The 12,642-nt window shown below is 40.4% G+C and overlaps 2 protein-coding genes across 2 annotated transcripts; one reads left to right on the top strand and one right to left on the bottom strand.

The window, feature by feature from the left end:
- Positions 1 to 531: 531 nt before the first annotated feature.
- On the bottom strand, positions 532 to 5,785 carry tgfa (transforming growth factor, alpha). The gene is made up of 7 exons (XM_061292037.1): positions 5,480 to 5,785; positions 4,651 to 4,764; positions 3,752 to 3,916; positions 2,420 to 2,534; positions 2,164 to 2,313; positions 1,976 to 2,085; positions 532 to 1,768 (listed from the first exon to the last, which is right to left on the bottom strand). Exons 1-7 carry the CDS (start codon positions 5,517 to 5,519, stop codon positions 1,761 to 1,763), a joined length of 702 nt encoding a protein of 233 aa, XP_061148021.1. The 5' UTR covers positions 5,520 to 5,785; the 3' UTR covers positions 532 to 1,760.
- A 656-nt stretch (positions 5,786 to 6,441) lies between these two features.
- On the top strand, positions 6,442 to 11,201 carry slc2a11a (solute carrier family 2 member 11a). The gene is made up of 12 exons (XM_061291806.1): positions 6,442 to 6,543; positions 6,806 to 6,904; positions 7,198 to 7,358; positions 7,437 to 7,561; positions 7,634 to 7,763; positions 7,906 to 8,054; positions 8,126 to 8,313; positions 8,799 to 8,909; positions 9,082 to 9,183; positions 9,361 to 9,436; positions 9,636 to 9,763; positions 10,479 to 11,201. Exons 1-12 carry the CDS (start codon positions 6,520 to 6,522, stop codon positions 10,686 to 10,688), a joined length of 1,503 nt encoding a protein of 500 aa, XP_061147790.1. The 5' UTR covers positions 6,442 to 6,519; the 3' UTR covers positions 10,689 to 11,201.
- Positions 11,202 to 12,642: the final 1,441 nt, after the last annotated feature.

The following is a 12,642-nucleotide window of genomic DNA, read 5'->3' on the forward strand; positions in this document are numbered from 1 at the left end:
GATCAAACAGGGCCCAAAGAGGAATCGCGTTGAAAAGATCAGAATGGCTGCGCGATTCAACACAGAGCCTCTTAAGGGGAAACGGGATTGACACAAGTCCAAGATCTGATTTAAGGAAGTCAAAAGGGATGTGTTAGGGTTGACTCCAACAAGCCTCCACGTCGAGCATTGAAATGTGACGACCAACGCGCTCCGCGCTTCACGTTAATTTGTTTTCAACCTTTAATTTCACCTCTTGATGCTGGGACATTAACTCGTATTGTAGCTCTGTTAGAAGAGCTTCTTAATCCAAAGCTGCTTTCGAAGCTCAGCCAGACGGCTCTAAAAAGCTGCGCAGAAATCCAATTGTGTCATAATGGGATCGTAAAAAGAGGGGGAAAGCCCATGAGAGCAGAACGACGGGACACACTTTGCTTTGAGGGAGCATGCCAGCAGATTTTTTACTCAACAAAACAGGAAGAAAGAAGTAATAATGGCTGACAAGCAACTTAGTATTATTACAGAAATATATAAAAAATAATAAAAAGCTAGTCAGATATTTGCAAATTTAATTGTTCATTTGAAAACAAATGGAGGTAACAAACCAACTGAGACATCCCAGATGTGACAAATCAAATGTTAGGTATCACTTGGACCCTCTTCTAAATTGGAAAAGTGTATAAATCTACAACAGTTATGTCTGTGTGTTCTGTCACACGAATGCTGCACACGATAGGAGACATACCAAAACATGCACGGCAAACATCAGGTGCTGTAAACAGAAGCAAATGTATCATCCCCATCCTCGCAAAATTATCATTTCATGATAGAAGCTGCCACATTTAAAATGTTTTTTCCCCATCTGTCAGTTTAACATTTGTGATTTTGTAATCCTTTAAGCAATTTTGGAATTGGTGTTATATTTTGTTTTTCTCTTTAGAAATATTCAAATTCATATTAGAGACAAGGCCAAAACACACCACTCAAGTAGAGAATTCAATTAAATGAGTACACCAAAAGAAAAAAAGTGCACATTTTAGGAAGAATCCGCAATATTGCAGAAAAGTGACATCAAAATTTAAGGTACCAAAATTATATTAGCCACCCAATGTGTGAGCAAGTAATGTGTTTTGGATTTTTTTTTCTCTCTGGCTTTTCAATGAAAAACACGTGACAAAAGGTTACATTCCAGGTCAGCTCAGGAACCACAAATAAAACTGACAATTCAACTCTCAGATGAATCACATTAGACGAAATGCCTGACAGACGTCTTCATCCATTCAATTTCCCATTCAGTCAAGTGAAGTGTTTTTTAAAAAATAAAAGACACTAAATATGTCATTTAAAGCGTCAGCATCATCTGTGCTTGTAGTTATGAAAAGTGCATAAAGTTAATAAAAGTCATAAATAGGAATTTGGGAGTTTTAAATCAATGAATTTGGATTTGTCCTGTGGCCACAGAGGCCTCTTTTTTTTTTTTCTCCTCCAAATCCACACAGGATGATTCATGTCCTTGAAGAAGACATCTTGTGAAGAAACGGGTATGGCAGCCTCTTGGTCCTCACAACTCCGAGGTGAGTATTCATTTCCGAGCAAGGATAAAGGGAATTTCCATATTGCCTCCTTGCAGGAAGTCCAATGTTACTGGAAAGCCATGTGAAGGAACGTCCTACCTTGATTCATTTTGAGACCTCCCTCAGTCACAGCTTCTTCGCTTGTGCCTCTTTGGAGACTTGACAGTTGAAGGAAGCACCAGGATGAGGATCCACGTTGTTGTCTTCTCACACCACTAGAAGGAAAACAAAGGTTAATTTAGAGTATAACAAATGTTTATGAAAATATTGTTTTAACCATATATAGTTACAGCATACACTTTTCTATCTTAAGTAATGCCACCAGTATTCCAGGACTCAGTCAATTGGATTAAAGAGGGCAGAGGTCAAGTGGTCAGTCTGTGTGACTAAAGATGTTGACTGAGGAAAAAAAAACAAGGTACCGCTCTCAGGAGGATAGCACGGTGCTCGGTGCTTCTGTGTGCAAGCAGACTTTTCAGGGATGAAGTGATGAGGGCGTCTCCTCTTACGGCATTCCTGCCTCCACCAGCAACTTTTGCAAGAAGCAAAAACAACAAAATGGTCAGTGTGTGTTAAGAAATGTAAACAACACAGCTTGAACGCTTCTTACTTTAACAGCGTGCACACCACAATGATGAGGACACAGCCGATCACACACAACACCAGCACGGTGGCCATTGTCTGCGGACGGTGGTTGGTGGCCACCACAGCCAGCAGGTCTGCATGCTCACATCTCATCCCGACAAAGCCGGGATGGCATCTGCAAGTAAAAGGTAAGGAGGAAAAATTGGAATGGTTCATTCTTCCAAATCTTCCAGACGACTTTAAGTGATTTTTTGTTTATTTGTTTGTTAGAATCTACTTACATGCATGCAGGTGTCTCCTCCAATATCAGGAACCGACACGTTCCATGAAAGCAGAAATGACGATGGGAGTCTGGACAGTCGTCGAAATGAGAGCGGACAGCCGCTGCCACGAACTCTGATAGGTGATTGAGAAACACACACACTTAGAACATCTGTAAAATGAATTCAGTGGCCCAAGTTGTGCCTTGACAGATAACAGTGAGTGACCCAAGGGACGATCATGAATGTAAAAATAGTCAAATAAGCCTGAGGAGGCGGCAGCTTGAAGGTATTGTTCTTTATCCTAAAGCTGACACCCACGTAACTCACCGTGGGACCGAAGCCTTTTGTCCCCAGTTGTGTGTGGATTTGCTCGGATCCACCACACTACCTGGGAGGAACAATTAGCGTGACGATAAGTCACAGATGACAAAACAAAAAATGGATGAGAGACAAGGCGAGGCTGCGCTCCACAAACGAGAGCTTCGTTTTTCACCTAAACAATGGGACAAAGACGTCCGATTACGTGAACGCCCCAGTAAGGGTGAGAGGTTGACATTTTTTTACAAGTTAGCCGTACAATAAGGCAAATTCCGACAAAGCTGACTCAGACTGATGTCGGTGTTCCGCGAGCAGCCAAACAGATGCCGCAGTGTGGTATTGAGCCGAGGTTGAGTTTAGTTAACATACTTCCATTCGTCTCTGACGCCAAATGGGTTTTGGAGCGAAGCCTACACGCATTGTCTTGTGCTGTCGGGCTCCGTGAAAGCCCTCTGTTGTCTGGGAACCGTCAGGCTCACCGCCCCTCCCCTCCCCTCTTCGATGCCATTTTCGAAGCACACTGGGACGGGATCCATCCAGCCTCTGGGGGAAGCGATGTGCTACCCGGATCATCTTGCAGCGGCTTTTGTGTTGAAAAAGCAGCTCGTATTAATGCCCCATAATTGCTGATGCACCATGACGCTGAAGGGGATCAATTAACTTGTTTGCTTACACTACGGGGGAAAAAACTCGGTTGTAGTTTGCCTATATATCTTTTGTAACTATGTGAAGCAGTTGAGTTGCTTTGGTTGCCTAAAATCTGAAAAATTCTATTTTAAAAAAAGAAGTCAAAATTTACAACCGAGATCAAATGATTGCATAAGCCTGCACACCCTCTCTGTTTAGAATTACCCAATCGGCTCACGTCACATTGATGGGTGAATTTTTTTTTAAATGATTTGTCCTGATCTCGTTTTTTTTAGGTCCCAAAAATTTGGAATTTGGACAGGGGAGCGTCTTAAATCCACTGTATGCTAGAGTGACGACTAGATATGCAAACTAAACAAAAAGCTCAACAGTTTAGAAACATACTTTTCACTGGAGGGATGTTTGAGGTGGTTGTGGTTGCAGTCAGCGCTGTAGTAGAGACACCAACAGAGCTGCTGGCTGAGGCGTACGCAATCGACGCTAGCTTGGTAGGGATGAAGATGGTCGTGTCTGACCGACTTGGCTTTGTTCCAAATGAAAATGTGGAACCTGATGAGAGGAGAAAAGTGATATAGACTCTTCTATAGCAGTTGTTCCTTGTTCCAATCCACACATTGATTTGCATTAGAATTAATAAGATGGTTTAAAAAAATAAATAAAATAAAAATCTTTAACACAGGATTTCATTTGTTCAATTACAATAAAAGCCACAGAGAAAGTCAAACAGGTCATAGTAGCGCAATAGTACATGAAAGAGGAAAGTCAATGATTTTTTTTTGTCTAGTCTTTTTTGTTTTGTTTTATTCTTTCTAAAGTCCAGTCGAACGTCTAACATTGAAGAACAGGTTTTAGCTTTTTACACTTTTTTAAATCCATGATTTATACTAGTATTGCCACTAACAAATATTTCAAAAATCAAATGCCAGAGATAAAGATAAAAAGCAAAACCAAGTTGAGTCGTTTACATTTTTTGTTTCATGTTTCAAATAAATGTTTTTTTTTATTTAAAAAAAATCTATAACCTAGACAACCCAATTGAGAACAACAATAAAAACGTCTCAAGAGGGAATATAGAAATAAACAAGTGAGTTTGCACAAGTGTGCACACCCTTTCATAACTGTGGTCAAAATTAACCAATCACATTCAAGCCCGTGTTAAACGTCAGCACACCATTTAAAGCTCCTGTGAAAAACACCAAATAAGGTTCAGATGTTGTAATTTGAAATAATTGATCTCAGTCTGGTGGTTTTTACTTTACAAATCTTTCTGAAACCAAACTTACTAGCAATCGTCAAGGCGGTTGCGTGACGGCTTCCTGAAGGGTCAAGAGTCGTCTTAGCTTTGCCTTCGAGGACTGTCAAGGTACTTTGGCCTGCTCCTATTGTAAACAGTGAACCTTTGGGGGAAGATCACACAAAGTCCTAATATGACAGGTGACACAGTTTTTTTTTTTTTGTAAAATAACCCGAGGCTCAGACCTTTATGATCATGTGAACTGGTCTTCAGTGTAACATAATACTTTATTTGAAAGGTATAACCGGAGCCCATCAATACAACAAACGGGGTCAGGCAGCCATTAAAAGGATGAGACCAAAGCACTAAAAATACATCAGCGCCTCACACGCCACCTCAGCTAAACCACCACATTGAAACAATAATCTTGACATTAATAACAACAATAATAAAACTCACTTTTGATTAACACCAGGCATTCTTTTAATTATTATAACGATGTTTCAAATAATTTGGTTCCTTTATTTACGTAAGGGTGGAAAAAAATATTTTGGATAATTATGGATACCATGCAATAAACATTGCTAAATTAATAATCACCAAATTCTTATGATGTTAGTAAAAGCATAACTGATTCTCTCGCTCCTATTGGATGTCATACACTGCAGGTGAACTTAATGTTGTGGCCACAGTGTGTCCCAAATAATCAATTAATGTATAAATAAAATGTTCTTATATCCTGTTACTTTCTTCGAAGTAATTCTAGGCCATAACACTAATAAAAGTGAATAGTAAGTGTATCTACACTTTTTTCTATTCTTAGAAAATAATAATAATTGTAAAAAAAGACAATCTAAATGGCAAAATTGCACACTTACCACTTATGAGGAAAATCGCATCCCACAATATCCGAGTCATGGTGTCCGACCACTTGTGGTCTCAACTAAGGCAATTTGTCGGCCAGTTTGAGCGAAATGTGTGCTGAGAGGGCGCACTTGGGATCCCGCAAATCAACATTTAAACTCGCTGATGACGTGTAAGCACAAAATAACACGCACACTACAGTAAATATATTACGCGAGGATATTTTTCGAGGGAAAACAAAATAAGCATGGACTAAATCTAACGCAGGACCTTGAAACGTAAGTGTGCGTTCAATTGAGGAAACTAGTGGAAGACCCTTAGAGGCAGGCCAATTAGAGGCTAGGATATTAAGAGGGTGGCACCTCATTAGTCACTCCTTGTATGTCATCTTTTTTGTTAACTCTATATTATGCGCCCTCCTCCCACATAATTTAATATCTAGTTTATTCTTGAGTGACTTTCTACAGCTCTATAATTCATAATAAAAAATAATCATAAAAATTATTCCAGCAGAACTTGTGGAATATATGAGCCTAGTTTTCCTTTTTTCGTATTAAATAAAAGGCTAAAATATAAACTTTAGAAGAAACACACAAACTAAGGCAGTAAAGAAATATTAACAATTATATATACTTCAGAAATGATTCCAAAATGATCCCGAATTTGAGATGTGACGCTTATCTATTTACAATGCGTTCGAGTGGAAAGGAAAGGAAGGAAAACAGTGACACCATGTGGATTTAATATGTCACTACAGATTTAGCAACAGTGACACCATGTGGATCTAGTATGTCACTACAGATTTAACATGGACCACACTATAATATGCAGTAAAGTGAAGCCAAAAGGATTTTGTGTGAAATCCAAATGTGTAGTCTATGTTTTGCTTGCATTTCAACTTATTGACACAAAATAAACACCATAGTTCTGTAGTGGACAGACCACGCGCCCTGCGGCTGACGTCACCGGGGAAAGGAGTAAAGCCTCCTTCGGTACCTGATTGCTTGGAGTTGGACCGAACCGACTAACCGGGGACTACTTTGACTTGACCAAGATGTCGCACGATGCGCAACAAAAGGTAAATAAATTAACAAAAATCAACCATTGATTATTTAAGAATTTTTCGAATGTTTGTGGAGCATTGTTTAAGTGCTCAAAGAAAAGCTCCCAACTCGTAATTGTTACGTCATCATATTATTTTAACGAGCCAAATAAATAATTTCAAAAGTATATGATCATTCTATTTTATTTATGACTATAACGTAGACCAATATGCAAGTGTGTGCGTCAACTTTCCTGCAAAATATGTAAAAGTGTGTATCTAATTTTGTGTATTACAGGGCAGCTCTTTGACATTGGTGCTCATGGTTGCATCTGCAGCCATTGGAGGAACTCTCCAGTATGGATACAACCTGGCTATCATGAATGCACCTAATACTGTCAGTTTATTCCTTCTTTAAAAAATGCCCAAAGCTCCTTATGTATAGTTTAATTTAATTTAATTTAATTTATTTTTTTATTTTATCACCAGATTACTACTTAACATGAATTGTACAATACTACATTTATATATATAGTGGGCTCTCAACATACTTCACAACTTCTAATTTCAAATTCAATTAAAAAAAAAAGTTAAAATAATAAAATATTAGAGCATCTTAATGCAGTATAGTCAATACTTAATATTATATCCAAACAATGATGAGTGCTGAAGCGTAACCTCTTCTTGCAGTTCATACAGACCTTCATCAATGAGACCTTCAGGGAGCGCTGGGCCATCCAGCTGGAGGACTTCCAGGTGACTCTGGTGTGGACCATCATCGTCTCCATCTTCTCACTCGGTGGTCTTGTGGGGGCTATCATCGCGGGGCCCATGTCCATTTGCTTCGGGAGGTAACAACCACAGAACCTAGAGCCTCAGAATCATCATTTCATTTAATCTTTTTTCTTTCTTTTTTTTTATTTTACAAGGAAAAAATGCCTGCTGCTCAACAACATTTTCCTCCTAAGCGGTGCTCTCTTGGCTTTGACAAGTAGAGCTGCCCGATCTATTGAAATGATCATTTTGTCACGTGTCCTGATTGGAATAAATGCAGGTTTGTTATATAGTGTCTCGTTGCTCATCGTGAAAGAACAGAACACTCCAGAGGCTTCTGTCTTTCTTGCAGGAATCAGCATGAATGTGCAACCCATGTATTTTGGAGAAAGTGCACCAAAGCATCTCAGAGGGGCTGTGTCCTTGTCCTCTGCAGTTTTTACATCCTTTGGAGTTGTATTAGGACAAGTAGTGGGACTCAGGTGAGGATTAAGAAAAGTAACAAGAGGAGCAATAATAATGATTAAAGCAGCGTGCTGACCATGTCTGTCCCAAGCACAAAAGAAAATGGATGTTTGGAATTAAATCATGTGAATATACTAACACGGGATCTTTCACTTCTAGAGAGATATTGGGCAGTGAATCATGTTGGCAGTATCTTCTTGCCAGTAACGCTATCCCTGGCTTGATTCAGCTCCTTACCCTGCCCTGGTTCCCAGAAAGCCCCAGATACTTACTCATCGACAGGGGGGACAAGGAGGCCTGCATCAATGGTTAGTACATGCTTGAAAATAACATACAGTTCATCAAACTTTCCCGATTCGGTGGTCTCGCTACTCCACAGCTTTACGGCGGTTGCATGGCTGTGAGGTCGAGAGCAGCGAACTGGCTGAGATCCTCGAGGAACAAGCCGAAACCAAAGGCATGAAGCCCTGCGGGCCATGGGAGCTTTTCCGTGACCGCTCCGTGCGCTGGCAGCTCATCTCCATCATGGTCATCAGCAGCGCCATGCAGCTGTGCGGCAACGACTCGGTATGACCTTTATGAATGTTCTAGAAGTCTGCAGTAGTGGTGTCGGTGACACCAGCGTGCTGGGTCAGATGTTGTGGCTACTGTATCCTTACAAGCAAGTTGAAGAGTTGATTGGAAATTTGAGACGATCTGGTGGTGGGTTTTGCATTTCCAAATTAAAAATTAAAAGATGCATAAAAATGTGAATGGCAACACATACAGGTAAGTTCATTTCTATTAAACAGCTGCTCCATTCCGATCCGTGACAGCAGTACGTTTTAATTCCCTTGGCCACAAGTTGCCTTCAGTTTAACTGCATACTTGATGGATTTAAAGATGAGAGTATTAACAGACTTATGTAATAAACTTAGGAAGGAGTGAACCCTTTGTATGCATTTCAGACTCACATTATTCATTTGTATTAGTTTTTTTAAATGGTATACAGTAGTTTATATCTTTCTTTACGTTCTCATCTTCTAAAAGTCATGTTCCTGTCTGTCTTCTAGATCTACTTCTATGCATCCTATGTCTTCAAAGAAGCTGGAATATCAAACGAGCAAATCCAGTATGTCACAATCGGCACGGGCACGTGTGAGTTCACAGCCTGCATCATGTGTGTAAGTCGCTTACATAAGAGCTGCACAGAAGAGTAGTTTGTCTCAAGTGTTGCTGTATAGAATTCTCCTCGCCTTGTGGTGGTGTCGAGTTGCGCAGAATCACATTGAGAGCCGTTGTGTATTTTAGCCGCAGGAGAGCGCGGATTGTAGTCCTGATATGACATGATTTCAGAACCTGCTGATCGAGCGCAAAGGTCGGAGGTTCATGCTGACGGGAGGCTATATCCTCATGACCGTCTGGGCTGTTGTCTTCACCATTGCTTTGTCTTTTGAGGTACTCAACTTACATGTAAATGCTCAGTGCATGTAGTGGATATAACCAAAAGTCTACACACCCCTGTTGATATGCCAGTGTGTAGAACTGTCCAAGTCAGACCAGATGTGATGTTCTCTTTCTGTGTTCACATGGCCTTACTTAACATTGACTGTGCACACTGTGACATCACAAAAGCACTTAATATCCTGGATGCCTTACCTGAGCATGACCTGCATCTTCACCTACATCCTCAGCTTTGGCATTGGACCAGGTCTGTGGAAATGACACCTAATAGTGGTAGAAGCATGAAACCTTAAGCAAAGTAGCCCTCTCATACAGTAGCTATTGTTGATATTTGATGGATTAAATTCAATATTTCAACCCTAGACAATTATTAGGAATGATAAGGAAATGTCCTGACTGTTTTTGATTCATGTTATGTCTAATATCTTGTTTGTGTCCACTTCTAGCTGGTGTGACTGGAATCCTGCCCACAGAGATCTTCAACCAAACTGCTCGGCCGGCGGCCTACATGATCGCCGGCTCTATGATGTGGCTCAATCTCTTCGTCGTGGGAATGATCTTTCCATTTCTAGTGGTAGGGTACATTTGTTTCACCATTGTTACGATACAGTAGTGTAACCTGACCCTTATTAATATCGCACAATTCAGAATTATGGATGAGCTGTTTTGGGTTTTTTTTTCGCATTGATTTTATTAGTTTATTTATTGCAAGATTTAAAGTATTGAAAGATATTATTATTATTATTATTGACAGAAAGCCCATTCCTATACGTGTCACAACTCGCCCCCGGTCAGTCCATCATGTGTAGGTTGTCATTCATTCTGTCAGGGTTTGTGTGCTCCCCCCTCCCTTCCTGTGTCTACTCTCAATCTATGTACTAATCACAGTGACCTGCCTCTCGTTACCTGTCGCGTATATAAGTCCTGTCTGCCCCTCACTCCCCTTTCTGATTGTTTGCATCTCTCGTTGTCGTACTTGTCTTTATTTCGTCTTTATCTTGTCTTTTTGTTCAGTTATTCTCGTCCCTAGTCGAGCTTCTTATAGTCTGTCTTTTGAGTTCTCCAATAAACCCTGCCTGGTCCAAGCTGCATTTGGTCGCCCAGCCCAAATCACTTTATGACAATACGCTTTCACGTGTAGCACCAAAGTAGTAGTATGACAGACTTCATCTCCTTTAATAGAGTTTGAATAGTAAAAAAAATCTGGAACATTACATATGTATATACCCACTTAGAGTTACTGTAATGCTCAATGACGCACTTAATCAAATCTGGGTTTTGTTTCACAGAGCACAGCACGCCAGTGTTGTTTCGTGCCTTTCGGGTCTGTGTGTCTGCTCTCTGCGCTGTATGTTGGCCTGTTCCTGCCGGAGACCAAGGGCAAGTCGTTATCAGCCATCACTGGCGAATTCCACGTGCTCAACTTTAAAAATGAGGAAGCGCACAGCAGTCAGATTCAGTATCAGATGGGCGAAGTGTGTCCATCCACTGCCTGGTGAAATTTAATCTAATAGAACTTTATTCTGTGTTCAGATAAGTCTACTGCAGAAGTGTGTATTTGTGTGCGTAAGTAAAATGATATTGTATGGTGGATGGGGTGGAGGACAGGCTTTATCATGTTGTCGGATTGTTCAGTTTGCATGAAGAGCAACAGGGTATTTGTACATTCTGCCCTCTAGTGGATGAACATTGAATTGTTTTGTTTTCTTGACATCGCTGGTCGATAGGTAGGTAAAATAATAACTTAGTATAAATCAGTGCTTCTCAAATAGTGGGGCGCGCCCCCCTTGGGGGGCGCGGTGCTATTCCTGGGGGGGCGCGTGTGACCCTGGGGAACAGGCTTTTTTTTTGGCAGTACTAGAATAAAGTGTAATTGCGCGTTTACTACAGCAGGGGGCAGTGGCGCTCTCATTGTTACTTCTGTCACGTTTGCGACAGTGCAACATTTTACGACTTACAAGACAAGTTAGGATAGTCACGGTGGGGAGGGGGGGCGCAAATAGTTTTCTTCTTGCTAGGGGGGGGGCGTAACAGAAAATAATTGAGAAGCACTGGGTTAAATAAAGGTTAACCTAAAAAAAAAAAAAAAAAAAAGTGAACCCTGAACTTTGAACCCGCGGTGACCCCGCGGTGACCCCGTGGTGACCCCTTGGTGACCCCTGGGTGACCTTTGAACCCTGAACTTTCAACTCTAGTTAAAAATCGAAAATGTGCACATGACCCCGTGAACTTTGAACCGACCTTTGACCCCTGGGTGAACTTTGAACCGTAAACTTTGACCTTTGACCCCTAGCTAATTACGTTTTTTTTTTTTTTTTTAAACCGGCATAGCAGAACGATCCATGGTCTTCAGATGCCGCGCTGTCGCCATCTCCTGGTCAGTTAGTGAAATGCTTTTGCTGATGTTTTTTTTTCTCTCAATTAAAACAAATCAATTAGCCAGTTGGTTTTCTTTATTTAATATCTATTATCAGACAAAACCAAATTGTGAATCAGTCACCTAGGCTATAGCAGAACAAACAATCCATGGTCTTCAGATGCCACGCTGTCGCCATCTCCTGGTCAGCTAGTGAAATGCTTTTGCTGTTTTTTTTCCCTCTCAATTAAAACAAATCAATTAGCCAGTTGGTTTTCTTTATTTAATATCTATTATCAGACAAAACCAAATTGTGAATCAGTCACCTAGGCTATAGCAGAACAAACAATCCATGGTCTTCAGATGCCACGCTGTCGCCATCTCCTGGTCAGCTAGTGAAATGCTTTTGCTGTTTTTTTTCCCTCTCAATTAAAACAAATCAATCAGCCAGTTGGCTTTCTTTATTTAATATCTGATATCAGACAAAACCAAATTGTGAATCAGTCACCTAGGCTATAGCAGAACAAACAATCCATGGTCTTCAGATGCCACGCTGTCGCCATCTCCTGGTCAGCTAGTGAAATGCTTTTGCTGTTTTTTTTCCCTCTCAATTAAAACAAATCAATCAGCCAGTTGGTTTTCTATATTTAATATCTGATATCAGACAAAACCAAATTGTGAATCAGTCACCTAGGCTATAGCAGAACAAACAATCCATGGTCTTCAGATGCCACGCTGTCGCCATCTCCTGGTCAGCTAGTGAAATGCTTTTGCTGTTTTTTTTCCCTCTCAATTAAAACAAATCAATCAGCCAGTTGGTTTTCTTTATTTAATCTCTGATATCAGACAAAACCAAATTGTGAATCAGTCACCTAGTATAAATGTCCACACACTATCCGTTTCAATGAGGACTGAAAATCATGATCTTTTTAAATATGTTTATTTATCTCGGCTGTTCTGCTTTGTGTTTTAAACAAAAGCCAATCAAATATTTTGCGTTATACTTGTATTTGTATGAGACGGCTTCTGCATAGTAACAAGTTGTATTTTTTTTCATGTAGTTAATTCAAATCGCGTGTGTGTGTGTCCTGTCAGCA

Source organism: Syngnathus typhle, linkage group LG11, assembly GCF_033458585.1.
Source record: "Syngnathus typhle isolate RoL2023-S1 ecotype Sweden linkage group LG11, RoL_Styp_1.0, whole genome shotgun sequence".
In the NCBI taxonomy this organism is placed as follows: Eukaryota; Metazoa; Chordata; class Actinopteri; order Syngnathiformes; family Syngnathidae; genus Syngnathus; species Syngnathus typhle.